This window comes from Portunus trituberculatus, chromosome 9 (genome assembly GCF_017591435.1).
Source record: "Portunus trituberculatus isolate SZX2019 chromosome 9, ASM1759143v1, whole genome shotgun sequence".
NCBI lineage: Eukaryota > Metazoa > Arthropoda > Malacostraca > Decapoda > Portunidae > Portunus > Portunus trituberculatus.
In genome coordinates, this window is record NC_059263.1 from 10,505,450 (window position 1) to 10,523,607 (window position 18,158).

An 18,158-nucleotide genomic window follows, 5' to 3' on the forward strand; every position below is an offset into this window, starting at 1 on the left:
TGCAAAAAGAATAATAAGCAAAAAGGAGGAAAAAGATACAAATCATAATGATTAAGAAGGAAGGATGTCAGAACAAACTGAACAAATGAAAAAAATAAACACTAACAATGAGAGAGGAAGGAAAGAATAAGGAACAGAAAATGAAAAAAAAAAGATAAGGAAAATGATGACAAGAAAGAAAAAAACAAAAAGGGAGACAGGGAAAAGAAAGAAAAAAAACCCTCTCACGGGAAAATGCAACACTTCTTACTCTAAAAATTAAAGAAAGGAGTGCATCTTTAAGCACCAACAAAATGGGAAGACGAAAAAGATAAAATGTAGTAGTTTTTAGCCAGGACAATGTTGGGAGATGGGTGTCGAACAAGAAAGGGTGCTAAAAAGAATGGATTAGAATAGATTCAATCATTCACATCTTTCTCTGGTAAACTCAAATTCCCTGTCTGTTTCTGTATTTACAACTTCCAATGACTTGACTTCATTCAAGAGGGAGGTTTCAACATGTCCCAGTAGTGAAGGGGTTAAGGAAAGGTTTAGTAAATAATTGCAAGGGTTAGTACAGATTTAACACATGATTCACGATATATTAACTTTCACTATGATATGAACTGCCCCATTGTACTAAATGAAATGAAATTTTAATATGCATAAAATAAGATAATTAAATTAATATAATAATAACAAAATGAAAAAGGTATTAAAAGTGATGGATTTATCACCTTTAAGCCAGTACAAGGGTAAGAAGTGACTTAGATGACAGTGAAGCAAGAAGAAAGATCTCAAAATGTTTATTTATTAAGGGACTTGATCAAATTACTGGGAAAAGATTGATCTGGATAAGTAGCACAGCGTCTCCATTGAGGGCTGGGTCAGGCTAGGTTAGGCCGCATTAGGTTTGGTTTGGAGTGGTAATTCAGTTCATTGCTTTCATTGGTAATTGCTTCATGGTGTGAATACAACATATTTTTGCACATAACATCAGTGTCTCCAATCTTAAGGGCCAGGTTAGGTTAGCTTGCATTAGGTTAGGTTTGTAGATTAACAGAGTTCATTAATTTCATTGGTAATTGCTTCACTTTCATTAATGTCATTGGTAGTTGGTTCATTGTGTGGATGCATCATATTCCTGCACACCAATGAAAAGTTACTGCTGCAGAATTAGTAGGCAGGGGTTGTTTTTGTAAGGCCTTGAAAATGATTGAATTCACATGAAGTTCTCAGTAGCAGAACCAGCCAACCACTACTGCACTGCCCAGACATCAATACTAAACCCTTCCACTGCTACACAAATTTTCTACTTCAAAAATGCCTATAACTTTTCCAACAATGTTTTAGCACTAAGCTCTCCTCAATATTCCTGGAGTGGGAAAGCACAACACTATTCATAAGAGGTAAGCATGAATAAAAATAACCAAATAATGAAAGCAAATAAACAAAAATGATGATGATGATGATGATGATGAAATAATAAAACTGTTCTTCCACTAAGGACTTGTCAATATTTCTGTAGTGTAGAAAAATATGAGTCTTCTGTGTTCTCTCATTTTCTCCTGTGCCTCCAGCCAATGTGTCCCATCCCAGGATGCTTTGGAAAATAGTTAAGGGAGTTATTTTTTTTTTTTGTATTTCACATACCTGTTATTTTAGGTTTTGTACTTAGATATATTGCAAAAATTTTCTTTTCTCATGTTTTTTTTTTAGTTTTTATTTGTCCACTCACTCATCACCTCTGTGGCATTGCAAAATAATCACAGTACGAGAACAGAGCCTTTCAATATTATACAAAAGGAGAGACACCACCACCACCACCACCACCAGTGCCAGTCAGAAGCTACCAAATTATACGGACACTGGCAACAACACAGCAGTCACAGGCAGCCTCAACACACCACCACCACACACACACACACACACACACACACACACACACACACACACACACACTTCATTCTTCACTGTATCTCTATTTATCACTCCTCTACACCACCACTATCACCACCATCTCTCAAACACTTCACTCATCACTACATCTCTATTTCTTATTTCTCTACACCACCACCATCGCCACCACCTCTCCAACACTTCACTCTTCACCATATCTCCATTTCTCACTTCTCTTCCCCACCAGCACACAGTAAGGGAAGCCACACACAGCCAGCAGGCCTACACATGGCAGGGCTTGTATGAAATGTGCCTCACTGTCTCCACCTTAGCCACAAATTTGCCATTTTTCTAAAGCTCCATAAAGACTCACCACTGACAGTCTTGTTATGTGGGTGTGTAATTCAAATAGCACTGTAATTGTGAGTACACATATAACACTTCAACACTGCCATACTGATGTGAGGTCCAGGGGCTTTAAATGCTGCACTGCCTGATTATACTATAGCACAATGACGAGTGGTGTGAATAGTTATATTAAGACCAGCTTTATTTGGTGGCCGGGGTGGGGGCAGTGCTGCATCTGTTCCCAAGGTGACATGTGGCGGGTGATTCACGGCCGGGTGAGGTCACCTGTACCACACCGTTTCCGATAAGTTAAAAGTCTGATTTTAGTTATCAATTTTTTGTTAAGTAAATATTACCTATATTTTCTGCTTATATTCCCTCAAATTATCCTAGAAGTATGGTCAAATATAAGACACTTGGTTGCAAAGATAGGAGTGAGTTAGCAGCGGCAGCAGTAGCATTATGTCAGGACCAGGTCACTGCCTCACCAGGGCAGAGATCAGGGCCAGGGTCAGAGCCAGGCTGGGTGGATGAGTCAGCGTTGCCCTTCACAATGAGTTTCATATTTATTGCATTGAATAAATAACACATTTTCATGTTGCATTCTTTCGCATCACCTAAATATAGTTAGACATAACATACAGTACACAGCTGCTCCCCTCAACACAACTGACCATTACTTCATGTATAAAAGTTAGCTATTGACTAACATTTTCTTAGTAACACTTTATGTAATATATTTATTCATTGATATGTGAATATAAACGTATAATGACTTATTTTTGTGGGATATTAAAACACTGACATGATAATTACATACATTACTTCTCCATCTTATCTGCAGCACCTTTTAGATCTATCACATAAGATACTTGGCATAGTTTAGGTAAAGTGTCAGAGCTGCACCCACACCATTACCTCCACCTGCCTGCCAACTCACTCTGGTCTTACTACAGTGCACGACACAACACCTGTGCACTACATTCTGGAACTCCCTGCCTGCTGCTGTACTTCCATCTTCCTACGACCTGAACTCATTGAAGAGGCAGTGTTCCAAGACATTTACCCCATTCTCTTGGCCAACTTTCTCGGACCTGCTCAGGGACTGGCATCTAACTGCAGGGACTGATAACTAACTGGGCCTTTTTGCTTATTTGTTTTTGCTGCCCTTGGCCAGATTTACCCATTTACCCTTTTACATAACAAAATAGAAAGAGAAAAAAATAGGAGAGGTAGGCAGAGATCCTCCACTCATAACACAATAATAAAACCCCAGGCAAGGTGTCCAATTCCCCATCACACATTTCCCCTCTTACATAAATGAAAAAAAAAAGTAGCTATAGACAACACACACCCACCAATGCCACACTGAGGAGAACACCAGAGCACCACACCACACTGCTAACTGTTGGTGGTGGGTGTGGTGTGGAAAGAGTCAGTAATGGGCAGGTTAGCAGCAACAAACAGCAGGCATTTAATACTTCTCTCCCATGATTGCTGTGATTCACAAGACACCTGAATACTGGTGGACGTCAAGCATTGTTTATTTGTCACTGCATCACCACGTGTATTGCTTTACTTAACACAGTTTTTTTTTTTTTTTATTTATTCAAATGTGCTATATTGTAATGGCAGGCTGATGCTACAAACACGCTACTCTCACTCTCTCTCTCTCTCTCTCTGTTGTCCTTCTTGTAAAAAATATAAAAACAAATACATATATATAAATCAAATGAATATGTAAAAAATAATGAAATAAATAAATACTAGATAGGGAAAAAAATGAGCCAGGAATAATGAAACAAATGAAAAAAAAAAAAAAAATCATATACCTATAGACACTTGTTCATACACTGTCCTCCACTGTGGCTCAAGAACACGTTAGACTGTCAGTACTTCCGCATGCCCCACTGCCTGACCAATACCTAACCTAACTTCATTAAATCAATAAATAAGCTAACTACCTAAATTAATCTGGTCACCTACCTACTTACTCATCTAACCTAATCTAACATAACTCATGTAAATAAACTACACTAAAATACATCTTTGTACTTTATATCAAACCAATTAAGCCTAACCTAACTCTGCCACACTAAACTTAACCTAACCTAACAGATACATTATGCCAAATCATTCTACCGATCTAACCTAATCCAGAAAACTAAATAACCTAGCAAACTTACAACACCTTCTAACCTAACCTAACTCTGCCATGCTAACTAAACTCAACCTAGCATAGATAACCTGCACAAATAATTCTATGACACTTTTTTTTATATCGAGTGAGCTTTTTCACAGGAATTTATGGCTAGAGGAGATAAGTAAACAACACTATCTACCTAAACCTGACCTAACCCAACTTACACCTAACCTAACCTAACTCTCCCTAGCTAACTTAACCTAACCTAGATTAACTACACAAAATAACTTCATCTACATAACCTGATCTAACCTTAACTAACTACCTAACTGATCTAACCTAACCTAACCTAACCTATTGAGCTGACCTAACCTAATTCTGCCCACTTTGTAATACCTAAATAGAAAATAATAATAATAATGAACTACCTGCCAAATCAACACACTATATACATAAGTGAGTGAATAGGCAATTCATTAACTAAATGAATAACAAACAATTAACAAGCTAACCAATTCATCAGCTAACTAAACCTAACCTAACCTGATTTACCTGTACAACTCCACCCTCACAACTTTACCTTACCAACAAACCAATGAATAAAGTAACATACTGGACTAAATGAACTAGCTATCAAACTAACAGTACATGATCACATACCTGACCTAACCTAACCTTGTCTTGCCTACCCAAATTAAATAAAACCAAACCTAGTGTAACTTCACCTAACTCTCCCCCCTCAAAAAAAGTATAACCCAACAAAAACCAAGCCCAGTCCAACCTAACCTAACTCCATGGCAAGCCTAACCTTATGCAACCTGACATGACCCAACCCAACCTAACATAACTTAACTTAACCTAACCTTAGTGCAACCTAATGTGACCCAACCTAACCTAACCCTAACTTAACCCAATGTGACCCCACCTAACCTAACCTAATCTAACCCGATCTTACTTAACTTAAACCTAACCCAAAAACACAAACAAACCAACCCATGAATTAATGAAGTATAATCTAATCTAACCTAACCTGACAAGAAAAACCTATGAACTTAACCTGACCTGACCTGACCTGACCTGACCTAACAAAAAATCTACGAACCTAAAAAAAAAAAAAAAAATAAAATAAATAAATAAATAAATAAATAAATAAATAATGGAAAAAAAAAAAAAAACTATGAACATAACCTAACCTAACCTAACAAACCCATGAACCTCATCTAACCTAACTCACTGATCTACATACTTACACAAAAAAAAAAGTAAAAATATAAAATTAAGCAAAATGAACTATATACCTAACCTTAACAAAACCTGATCTGAGCCAACAAACAAAGCAACATATTAACTGACATGGCTCTAGGGAGGCGGTGGTGTACTGGATAAGGTGGTGGTGGAATCGGCCAGACGTCCACGTGTTGGTTTGAATCCCACCACATACCGCTTTGAAGCTATGCCATTTGTGGAGTGGTTTAAAGTTAGCTACACGTCACCATGATACACAGGTTCTAGGTGGTTACTCCAAAGATGTGCTTGGGTGGTGATATGGGCCCTAATATGGGTACCACTGTAAATAAAATTGCCTCTGTCACTAATGGGCGGAAGCTGAACACCACTTTCCATACTCTTTAAATAGACCTACAGGTGCTTTAGGGAAGGAAGGGAAAAAAATAAATAAAGAAAAGAAAAGAAAACCTACTTTACCAAAAACAATAAAATTACTTAACCTAAAAACAACAACAACAACAAAAAAAAGGAAAGACTATCCAACCTAACCTCATGAAAATAAATAAATAAACAAAAAGAATAAATCAATAAATAAAAAAGTTACCTAATCTAATTAACATAAGATAAATAAAAGGATAAATATAAAAGGCTTCCTAACCTAATCAAACCTAAAAAAAAGCTGCCTGACCTAACAAAACAAATAAAAAAAAACCTAACATGGCCTTAAAAATAATAACAATCAAATCAACTACATAACATAACATAACCTAACCTGACCTGACCTGACCTATATACCCTACAAAGAGACAGCCATAAGAGCACCACCCAGCCCAGCCTAACCCATCATATCCATCATCATCATCAGCATCATCAGCACCGCACTGCCTTGCCCTTAACACACACCTCAGAGCCCACAGGAATACTGATTACAGACTTACTGACAAGGAATACCAATGTTAAAAGTCATTATGTAGGAAGTTACTGAGAGAGAGAGAGAGAGAGAGAGAGAGAGAGAGCAACACACACACACACACACACACACACACACACACACACACACACACACTCTCTCTCTCTCTCTACTATGCAGGAAAAGAGAGAGAGAGAGAAAGGCAACTCACACACTCACTCTCTCTCTCTCTCTCTCTCACACACACACACACACACACACGTTTAATGAACTTCCTAACCCAATAAGTTTATGAAGTAACAAGATAATAAAACAAGCAAAATCTATATTAGTATGTAAGATAATAATGACCTTGAAGTCTCTCTCTCTCTCTCTCTCTCTCTCTCTCTCTCTCTCTCTCTCTCTCTCTAATCTTATCTCCGCAAGTCCTCTCTGCGTTTAAAGGCACTCCAGTTTAATTTACTGTCTGATGTATCTATATTGATATACGTTAGGTTTTTACACACACACACACACACACACACACGGGAAGATGTTGTACTTAAAATGAAGTGTACCGTAGCTTGCCAGAAGTGGAGGTACTGCTGGTGGTGGTGGTGGTGGTGGTGGTGATGATGATGATGATGATGATGATGATGAGGACTGAGTAAAATGTATATACCGTAGCTGGCCAGTTCTAAGGACAGTCTTGCAACAATAATGTGTGAATGAACTGTACCGTACCTAAGCATTGATAACGATAACACTGTACCGTAGCCTGCCAACATTAATAGTAGCTGATGAATGAATAGATGAAATGTACCATAGATAATAATGATAGCAATGAAAATTATGAAAACAATGATGACAAACTATGAATACAATGACCAGGAAATGTTAATGAAGAGTTTTTATATTCATTTGCTTATTCATGCATTTAGTTCCTTGTTTTATTCATATATATATCTACTTATATATCAATTATTTCATGTTTAAGCAAATAAGGGATATGACAACACCAGTAGCTATGAATGAACCATACCGGCAACGCAGCCATGCAGTGCTGATAGCGATGGCAGTGAACCGTAGCGAGGCCTGGCTGACTGGTTGGCTGGCTGGCTTGCCTTGTACCCTCAGCCTACCACGAATAAGCCTATATTATGCAATTCTCTAAATATAAATACGATGGGACTGCCACCAGATGCGTTTAAGACTCCCTCCCTCTCGACCAAACCCTTCTCTCACTAAACAACAACTGGTAAACGAGTAAATAGCACAAAAAATGGACATTGTTATTGTTTTCCTTCACCATGACGAGAATAAGTGATAAAAATTAAGTGAAGATTTTAGACAGTAAACACAATACAGAGATTTAAAGGTCAGGGTGGCAGGGAGGAGGAGGAGGAGGAGGAGGAGGAGGAGGAGGAGAAGAGGAGGAGGAGGAGGAGGAGGAGAAGAGGAGGAGGAGGAGGAGATGTAGAAATTGTAAGAAAAGAAGAAAGTAATACGAGGAATTGAAGAACAGAATAAGAAGGAAAAAAAAGTAAGAAAAGGAGAAATGAGAAAATCCAAGCGGGAAGGAAGGAATAAAAGGAGAAACAATGACGCAAGAGAGAGAGAGAGAGAGAGAGAGAGAGAGAGAGAGAGAGAGAGAGAGAGAGGAAGAAGTAGGCAAAGAACAAGGAAGAGAAGAAAGATAAAGACGAGGAATGTGAACAGGAAGAGAACGAGAGGGGAGGTGAAGAAATACAGATGTAGAAATACTAGTCATAAAATAGTGAAGCAACAAGGGAGAGGAGTGAAAAAAAATAGGAAAACAGATAAATTAGAAGGAAAGAAAGATGTAGTAGTAGTAGTAGTAGTAGCAAGCCATGTGAATAGCAACAGTATTAAAGGCGAGAGAGAGAGAGAGCAACAAAGACGAGAGTGGTATAAGAAAGTGTAAAGGGAAGACAAGCCAGGAAGTAGTAGTAGTAGTATTGGCATTAGTAGTACCCAGCAGTGGCGCAGTGGCAATGGTGGTGGTATGGTAGTAGAAGCAGGATGAGCCAGCAGTGTTGTCGTACCTGTAAGCGATGGACATAGCGTTGAATAGCTTCGTGAGGGAACTGTCGATGCTCAATGTCTCCATCTTCGCCCTGCTGCTCTTCTTGGCGTAGGTGATCACGCCCTGCTCCTGCTGGTGGCGGATCCTCCCCTGCTCACTGGGCCCCACGGACTCCTCCATTATGTCCCCCGGGATCTCCAGCAACACGTTCTCCTCGTCATCCTGTGCGTCCGCCTCGAAGTCTGACACCATGAAGTGACCGGAGTGAATCACCTCTTTCTCCCCCTTTCGGCCCATGGTGATGCTGCCCACTGTGGTGATATCCGCCGTCATGCTGCACCACTACTCCCACTCCTCAGACACTCCTATATTCACCGCGGAGACACGCAGCACTCGCCTCATTGTATTGCACGTACAACCTCTCACCACCACCCGCTCAGACCAACTGGCTCGCTTTGGCTCTGCCTCTGCTCACTCGTCTCTCGGCAGGCTCGGCGCTGGCTGTGGCTGGCTGGTTCATGGAGTGGGAGGGGCTGGCTGGCTGGGGGTGATAGGAAGGGAGGGAGTGGGTGTGTGAGTGGAGTGTCCGCTGCTGTTGCCATCACTAGCGCAGGCTCCCACTCTACTATTACAACTGTCATGTCCTCTACTGTGTGCGTTCTACTAGTAATTACGGAGTGTCACTGTAATTTATGGTGTTGTGTTTGAACTGCCTATCTCCCACTTCGCTAGGACGAGGCAGGCACCACTAGTATTGATTTTATCATTAGTGCCACCACCACGACCACCGCGGCCACATAGGGCCACTATCTCATTAGCGTTGACGTAATATTATTGCGTGTTTTCATCACGGCAACGCTACCACGGAAAGATGTGCGCAATGTACCGATAACAATGAGAGAGAGAGAGAGAGAGAGAGAGAGAATTATTGTGGAAAAATACAAATAAACTGATGTTTTTCAGTTTTATTTCACAAAATGTGAGAAAATATTCCTCACGTTGGGCGGTGCAGCATGCAGCGTGGGGTGTTACTGTAGCCTTACACCAGACAGGCGCTGCAGCGAGACAGCACGCATTGTTTCTAGCATTACAAATTATCACGGCCAGACACACGGTCCAGACATCCCTATCCTCCCTGTCTGGCTCGGGTGACCGGCTGCTGCAGTAAGCATGGAGGGCCGTCCATCTCTCTCCTCTGCTGAGAAAATCAATGGTGCCATCCCGGGGCACGCGGCACTGTGGTGTGAGAAGCGTGATCCTCCTGACTGGGAATAAATATATTTTGTACCACAGAATTGTACATATCAACATCATCACACCGGGTGGGCTCGCTGCATCAGAGACGCAGCGCCCCATCCTGTGTCTTCCATTCACCAGACCGTCACGGATGGGACATGGGGGCCACTGTTCTTAAACGCCTTGTTCTCTTACCACCACTACTTTCAAAGGCCAAGAAATTCATTAGTCGCACTCTCACGGGAATATCTCCTAATTGATTATGAGAAAATATTTTTTTGTCTTCATGAGGGGAAATCGGCCAAGGACAACAAAAACGATTTAACAAAATTAAGAACCAAATTACATGCCAGTCCCCAAGCAGGTCCTAGTTAGCCAAAAGAATGGGATAAATATCTTGAAACCTACACTAACTTCCACTAGAGCCTGTTAAAAGCAGTGGTGATGAGACAGCAAAACGTTGATGAACACGGGCCTTTAAAGCTCATCTGTACCTCCACAACACAACCTTTGATATGTCACCTCTGCCACACGACACACGGCATGCAACCTGTGTACGAGTATTCGGAAATACCTCGCACAATGTACGATGTACGAATAGCAATTGACTTACAAATTGTCATGTAAAGTAGGAATCACTTCAGGCATCATGAAATATGGTCACTTGATAAACACAAAGTTAGCTTTATGAAATGTCGGTCATTATTAGTCACTTCACAACAGAACGAAGTGAATCAATCACGTTGATGACTTGACATGCACCACACACTTCGACACACGAGTTTCACAATGTAGTATATAAGTACAGGACACAGACTATTAGTACATTGCATAGTCTTCAGTCATCACCACTCTGGTTAATCATAAACAACATGTAATAAAGTGCAATACTGGAGGTACCTGATGAAAACAGGTAAAACATTTTCTTTACTATTATAAACACGACTTCTCTCTGTTTCTCCTCTTAGTGTTCACTACACACACACACACACACACACACACACACACACACACACACACACACACACACACCTCCTCAGTATTACCCTGTAAAGAGCTCACAAAAACATTACAAGAATAGAACTCACTCGACTTTTCACACGTATAGCAAACTCTTGACAAAGTTACGAGATATCTATACAATATGGCACAGAACCAGGCATTATAATATGTGTGTGTGTGTGTGTGTGTGTGTGTGTGTGTGTGTGTGTGTGTGTGTGTAATTCACTGTTTGATCTGCTGCAGTCTCTGACGAGACAGCCAGACGTTACCCTACGGAACGTGTGTGTGTGTGTGTGTGTGTGTGTGTGTGTGTGTGTGTGTGTGTGTGTTACATAGTTCGCCTCCTGCAGCATCTCAGGAGTGTAGGTGTTAATGAAGATGCATTCTAAATTGACACAAGAACATCTGTGGGTTATCTGGAGTTGAGTGCTGTGTGTCTTGAGCCTATTGTTTTAAAGGTTCAATGCCTGGCCACACTACCCAATGTTTAAGTTAATGAAGCACTGGATTGCTTGCTGGAAATGAGATGACTCTTATAACAAGTGAATTAAATCATTTGAAGGAGGTTTGTACATTTTAAGGAAGGAGATAGGAAGGACTAGGTTCAAGAGGGATGTATAGAGGAAAGACTATCTATCTGTGTATCTATCTATCAATCTATCAATCTATACCCAATGATTGTTCCTTAAAATCTCTCTGAAGGGATTGCCATAATGCAGACTCCAAGAACCAACAAATATAGAAGAATCAAGATCTTTGTCTATTAATTGTCGGATACTCAGCCCAACTGTATACACCAACCCTATACAGTATATAGTATTTACAGTAAAGCAATATAAAAAGAATTGATTGCAACTGTATAAATATCTATCACCACTGACAGACACTCGACTCTCCCTTACTTGGAATGAGTGCAATGGAATACACTGGACCTTCATCATCAGAGTTCCATCTTATACAATAGCTGATGAGTCTCCAAAGCAGAGCCAAACACACATGTACACTTCAGACCATCGTGTGTGTGTGTGTGTGTGTGTGTGTGTGTGTGTGTGTGTGTGTGTGTGTGTGTGTGTGTGTGTGTGTGTGTGTGTGTGTGTGTGTAATTCACTGTTTGATCTGCTGCAGTCTCTGACGAGACAGCCAGACGTTACCCTACGGAACGAGCTCAGAGCTCATTATTTCCGATCTTCGGATAGGCCTGAGACCAGACACACACCACACACCGGGACAACAAGGTCACAACTCCTCGATTTACATCCCGTACCTACTCACTGCTAGGTGAACACCACCTACACGTGAAAGGAGACACACCTAAATATCTCCACCCGGCCGGGGAATCGAACCCCGGTCCTCTGGCTTGTGAAGCCAGCGCTCTAACCACTGAGCTACCGGGCCGTGTGTGTGTGTGTGTGTGTGTGTGTGTGTGTGTGTGTGTGTGTGTGTGTGTGTGTGTGTGTGTGTGTGTGTGTGTAGAGTAGCAGTATCTATTCCTCCAAACTAATATAGACAATGTTAGTACAGCACACCCTCAATATAGCATATATGGGATATAGCAGATAGTACTTTTAGCTTCTCAAATAATCCTTACATTTAACAAACTCTTGATCATTACAAGAGGCAAGAAAAACAAACTCTCAAAATGTCCTAAACAAATCACATACAGAGTGGACTTTCAATAAACACACAGGAAAGTCAGTCAATTCTTGAGTGGCTACTGCTTGAAGACAGTACAAAGTGACTCCCCTTGTGTGACAGCTTGAGTTCACTTAACACCTCACTAATACAACCCAGAGAGGCAGCTTTAAGATATAACAAACTGGCCTCTCCCTAGAAACAATGCATTACATCGTGTGGAGTGCTGTGCCTCACCTCACCTGACCATCCCACACAGCTGCAGTGCACAAGCCCACTACCAGTTCAGAACAGCCAAGATTTCATTCCCATAATCCATAGTAATGGTAACTCAAAAAGAGGGAATCACAAAAGTGTACACACATCATCTTAACAATAAGGTACATACAGTCATAGTCAGAAGCTGAGTAATGCACCAAACTCCTTTCCACTGTACTGCACATACTTTAAGTTTACCCCCAGTCTTGAGCCCAACGATCTGTGGTAAGGATCCATCAAGTGGCATCAGATATGGCAGATTGAAAGACAATATCTGCTGAAAATCTATTAACCATCACACTTTGTAAGGAGGCTGTCAACAGATCAGAGAAAGTCCTGTGATCTGAAAATCTATCAAACATCACACTTCGTAAGGAGACTGTCAACAAATGAGAGAAGTTAAGACACTCTCAAATCTTCCAATCTGCTAGAAATCTATCAACCAACAAGTCTTGTCAGGAGACTGTCAGCAGATTACATGACTGAGGACAAAGCAAAGCACACTCTCAAGTCCCACAATTTGCTAAAAATCTATCAACCACCAAGTCTTGTCAGGAGACTGTCAGCAGATCAGAGGAATGAGCCAGAACACAAAGCACAATGGCAGTGAGTGGTGCATGTTGCTCAGCTTGTGACCACCACTGTACTAATTTGACAGGGTAAATACAATATGGAAAAGCACTACAACATAAGAATACAAGGGAAGCTGCAGGAAGCCACAAGGGACACATGTAGTGTAGGACTTCCTCAGAGGGATTGTTACTTTCAGTGGATATTCCTGAATAGAACCTCTAGCAAGGAAGAGTTGAGCGTACGCTGGGTGTGGCTTTCAATGCTACTTGTGCTTAAACTAACTGACTTTTATCATCCTTCACTGAGCTTGAGTGATCAATACAGAGGTGACTACAAACCAGGACATGTGCTGTCTGAAGTGTACCTGTCTGTCATGTCTCCAGGCACTCTGTCAGTTGTCATGTCACTGCAGACATAAAATGGACAAGGGTAAAACATCATGCATTCCCCACTCCACTACCACAAGCACTGCAAGACATGGACTTAATCACACACCTACCACTCCATAAGTGATAAAATTATAGAAAACTGAGAACAGATTACAATTTCTGCAAGAACTATATGCAAATTGATATACATGCTTATAAGACAATCCCAACAGGACTGTATCAAGAGAAAAAACAAAATTAGAATGAAAATTAAAATATCAACGATATGTAATACAATCACAACAAAAGTACTTTAGCCACAAAATAAAAAATCAATAAATAGTAATACATTTAATACAATGGCAACACTTCACACCTGCAATTATTATGACACTCAACACCATGCCGCTACACCACCCAAGCTTGAGGCAGGAGTTGTGACCCGCAGCCAGGAGCAAACACACACATGCACATCTTCCTGGACGGATAGTTCAGTGCCCGGCAAGACAGGCACACTGACACACACCACTGCACTATCCTGTACCTTGTGTCTGTCCTTAGTCTTATACACACTCTCTATCTTTGTCATGTTGCTTTTTTCTTGTTTTTATCTCAGCTATTGCCTATACTCTATACTGAAAAATATGCCTTTTGCTTTTGCTTATTTCTGATCACCTTCCAAATCTGAAATGTAATTCTTTTTGTAACTTCAATATTTTCTCTCCCTGTTTCACACATTGCCGTCCTCATTTATACCTTCTTCATAGCCTCAACTGTTCCACACTCCAATACTCATACAAACTTCATCTATGTTTTATTACTCCCTTGCACACCTGCTGCTAAAACACACACACACACACACACACACACACACACACACACACACACACACACACACACACACACACACTTTACAATCACCTTGTCATCTCACTCTGAGCTACTCGGTCTCAAAAGGCCAAATCACCTCAGTACTTTACCTCTCCTGCACTCAAGCACATATCCCATACTTATATATTCGCTTAATAATATCAATTTTCCCTGTCCCTCTTACAGCCTACACACTCATACACACTCCTTTATCCTCACACTTGCTACTAATCTCCCCTGTAAACAAATAATCTCAGGGTACTGCTCTACATCCACATTCCACACAGTCTCTCAGTCTTCTCTAGTGCTTCCACTTCTACATGACTCAGAGCCAGTCACGACACTGAGTTACCATTGCACAGCCAACAAAACCAATACCATCTTTGCTGTGTCACCCTTCTGGCCACTTGCTTCAGTTAACATAGACTTACTTGATGTGCAGTACTGAGGCACACAACAGACTGAGTGGAAGTTATAAATCTAAACGCACTCACACACACATACGGTGACTGTACATTTCACTCAAACATTATATATATTACCAATTCATTCACTATGTAGTACTTGATAAAAAATGTGTTATAGTGAGTTATTAAACTGCAGAATAGTTTGTTACATGCACATACCCATGCATACACACACACACACACACACACACACACACACACACACACACACACACACACACACACACACACACACACACACACACACAGTACAATAATAGTGTCATAGGCCGGCCTGCAAACATTTCCTTCATGCTGGGAGTCAGTCAGTCAGGCTCCTATAAAACTCATAGAGGGCCCCAGTAGCACCTCTTGTCTTGCAGCAAACACAGAGGGAGAGAGGGAGAACAAGACATACTGAACAACAAATACAAGTAGATACAGTAAGAGCCCAAAGACTAAACTAAGACAAGTGAAATGTCCTTACTTAAATTTATCAAGACCTGGGATAAATTGACTAAATTAATTCTGGCAATGACTAAAGTTCTATTCACCATTAAAATTGAATGCTTGTACACCTCATCCTTCACACACACACACACACACACACACACACACACAGACAGAGAGTTGTCAGGAGGCAGACACAAGTTACAGACCAAACAACTGAGAACCTGATGAATCAACTGACACCATGACGATGAAGATCAAGTAATCCAGCGTTATGTAGCTGAGGAAGACGGTGATGAATTCCTACAATGCCCTCAGTCCTTCTTCCCTGGAAAGCGCACCGCCAGTCTATTTCGCACCTGTCTCCTGGGTCTGGCCGCTCCTTCCGATCCCTGAGTCTGCTTCTGCTGGTGCTGGTGACTGCTGTTCTGGTTGTCCTTCCTTTGCTGCTGCTGGTGGTGCTGGTGGTGCTGTTGTGGGTTTGCGTTGGCGCCACCCTCGGCTTTGTTACTGTGTGTGCGCTCCTGTCCGTTTGGCTTTGGTTTGCGCGGCGTTTGGTTTCGTATGACTTGAGTCGGCACGAAGGCTGATTTGGTTGGAGATCCGTTCTTGTGCGGCGTGGTGGTGGTTGTGGTGGGGGTAGTGGTGGCAGCTGTGGAGTTGGAGAGGGCATATGACTGGTGTGCGGCAGTCAGCAGACTCATTATGTTTGGCTCACCCTGGGACTGTGGGTTCTGCGGGAGGTTAGGGTGAGGCTGTGGGTGCCGGGTGTGGTTGGCAGCCCCACGGAATATGTCGTCCACTGACACCTCCATGCGCCCTGGGCTGGCTCTGAGTTGGGTGGTCTGTCCCTGGAATGGTCTGAGGTTCACCATGTCAGCATCCAGACGCTGCACCTGTGACCAGATGTCGTTGTACACGCCACTGTGTGACTTCTGCACCGCGGAGATCGGCGCTCCTCTCCCAAGGCCCGGTGGTGTCTTGGTTGGTGGCGGGCCGCTCACACCCTGGCCTTGAGGGTTGGGGTATATCACTGCCCTCGTCTCTGTGTCCACCACCCGGCTGAAGTACTTGGGCAAAAGGCAACCCTGAGCGTCTCCTGAGCACAGCACCTGCCGCTCCCCCGACGTGAAGAACTTGATGCCGTCTCTCATGGCTTGCCACGTGTTGATGAAGACAAACAGCTGGTAGGAGCGTGGCCCGCCAGTGTTGAGGGGCACGAAGGGGTAGCAAGGGATGTGGGAGTGAGGGGAAGGCTTCACCAGACCCTTTTGCAGGATCTTGGGCCAATAGGAGTAATAGGTTCCGTGCACCACACACTCCACTTCATCCGCTGACTTCATTTCCACAATCTTCCGCTGCTGCAAGGCAAAGAGGCAGGAAAGTGAGTGAAGGAAGCCATGTCATTCAGAAGGCAAACATACATACTGGTTGTTGTCAACATGCTTTTTCTATCATGTCTGCAGAAAAAAAGAAAAAAATGTTATATGATGTGATTTTTACATTTTATATAGCAAGAATCTTTTTCATAGTAACAAAGACAAAGGGAGGATAAATAAATAAGATAGTGTTAACCCCAGCTAAGTTGGAGCTGAATAAGCTGGATATTGGATAAGTTCGACACTTTCAGGAATTCATGTACAGGCAACCCCCGTTTAACGAAGGTTCACACAACGAAATTTCGCTACAATGAAGGTTTCATTTTACTACCATCTGCTCATTTAACGAACACCAAACTCGCTTTAACGAAGTTTTATCCAGGAAATTTTTTTTTCCAAATTTGAAAGCCCCACCATATCATGCAAGCTGACAGGCTTTTGAATACACCAGGAGCTGCTGGTACTAAGGCCTGCCTCAGGAAAAATCCTGGGACCCCTATAGAATAAAGATCAAGATCAAGATCAAGATCCTCTCGTGGACAACACGCGCAACACTCACTCCCCAGTCAAAACATAACAGCGTCAGCAGCAGCTTGTCTTCCCTAGCTCAACTTACCACCAAAATGCCCTGCAATTGGCCTAGTGTTCGTAAGAAGACCAGGAAGTCTCTTACTCTCCAAATGAAGCTAGATATTATTCACAGACACGAGAGAGGCCAGAAAACTATAGCAGTGCTGGCCACCATCTTGACTCCATATTATACTGTCTCTATTTTCAAGTCAGCAGACTCTATAAAGAAAGCTGGTGAGACCGTATCTTCCTTGCAAGCTAAAAGAACCACCTGAACTCGTGACTCTACAATGGATAAAATGGAAAGCCTTGTGGAAATGTGGTTCATAAGTTTTGTATGCAGTACAATGATGCGCACTTTGTTTACATTCCACAGGTTGCCAGTTAGTGTCTTTCCTGTTTCACTCTTCCTCCCTTCATAAAGTTAAGATCATCAACATTATAAAGTTACATACATACATACATTAGTGTACATTATAATGACTTAAATTAAACTACCTAAATGTTTAACTTCATAAATTTTACTTTCATTAAACCTTTTACTGTACTATGATGCACTCTCACTTTGCTTACTCTCAATGGAAGTTCAAATCAGGGGTAAAACTTGTTATAATCGGTTTGCTTAACGAAGTTTCGCTTAACGAAGTGTTTTTTAGGAACGTAACCCCTTCGTTAAACGGGGGTTGCCTGTATTTATTTATTACTTTTAAAATTTGTTATTGCTATTTTTCATAATGTTTTTTTATGTTTCATTCTGAGTGCACCAGTAGGCACTTTATGGCATTTGACTAAGTAGTGCTAAGCCACTAGGCTGATATATGGGCTAAAATGTGCCTGATAGC

General features: G+C 41.5%; 2 protein-coding genes across 8 annotated transcripts in view; both read right to left on the reverse strand.

Moving 5' to 3' along the window:
* LOC123501380 (carbohydrate-responsive element-binding protein-like) overlaps positions 1–9,048 on the reverse strand; it is an 88,229-nt gene extending 79,181 nt beyond the window's left edge. The window contains exon 1 of one of the 2 annotated variants that reach the window (XM_045250192.1): positions 8,552–9,048. In XM_045250192.1, the coding sequence (XP_045106127.1) occupies positions 8,552–8,865 (314 nt within the window). In that variant the 5' untranslated portion in view covers positions 8,866–9,048. The remainder of the gene's footprint in view (positions 1–8,551) is intronic. The other variant, XM_045250193.1, reaches the window with a different exon arrangement.
* Positions 9,049–9,482: 434 nt separating this feature from the next.
* The window catches only part of LOC123501379 (5'-3' exoribonuclease 1-like), a 53,374-nt gene continuing 44,698 nt past the window's right edge, over positions 9,483–18,158 (reverse strand). For 5 of the 6 annotated variants that reach the window (XM_045250186.1, XM_045250188.1, XM_045250191.1 and 2 more), the window contains one exon: positions 12,934–16,728. In XM_045250186.1, the coding sequence (XP_045106121.1) occupies positions 15,682–16,728 (1,047 nt within the window). In that variant the 3' untranslated portion in view covers positions 12,934–15,681. Of the gene's footprint in view, positions 10,801–12,933; positions 16,729–18,158 lie in introns of those variants that run through there. The other variant, XR_006673617.1, reaches the window with a different exon arrangement.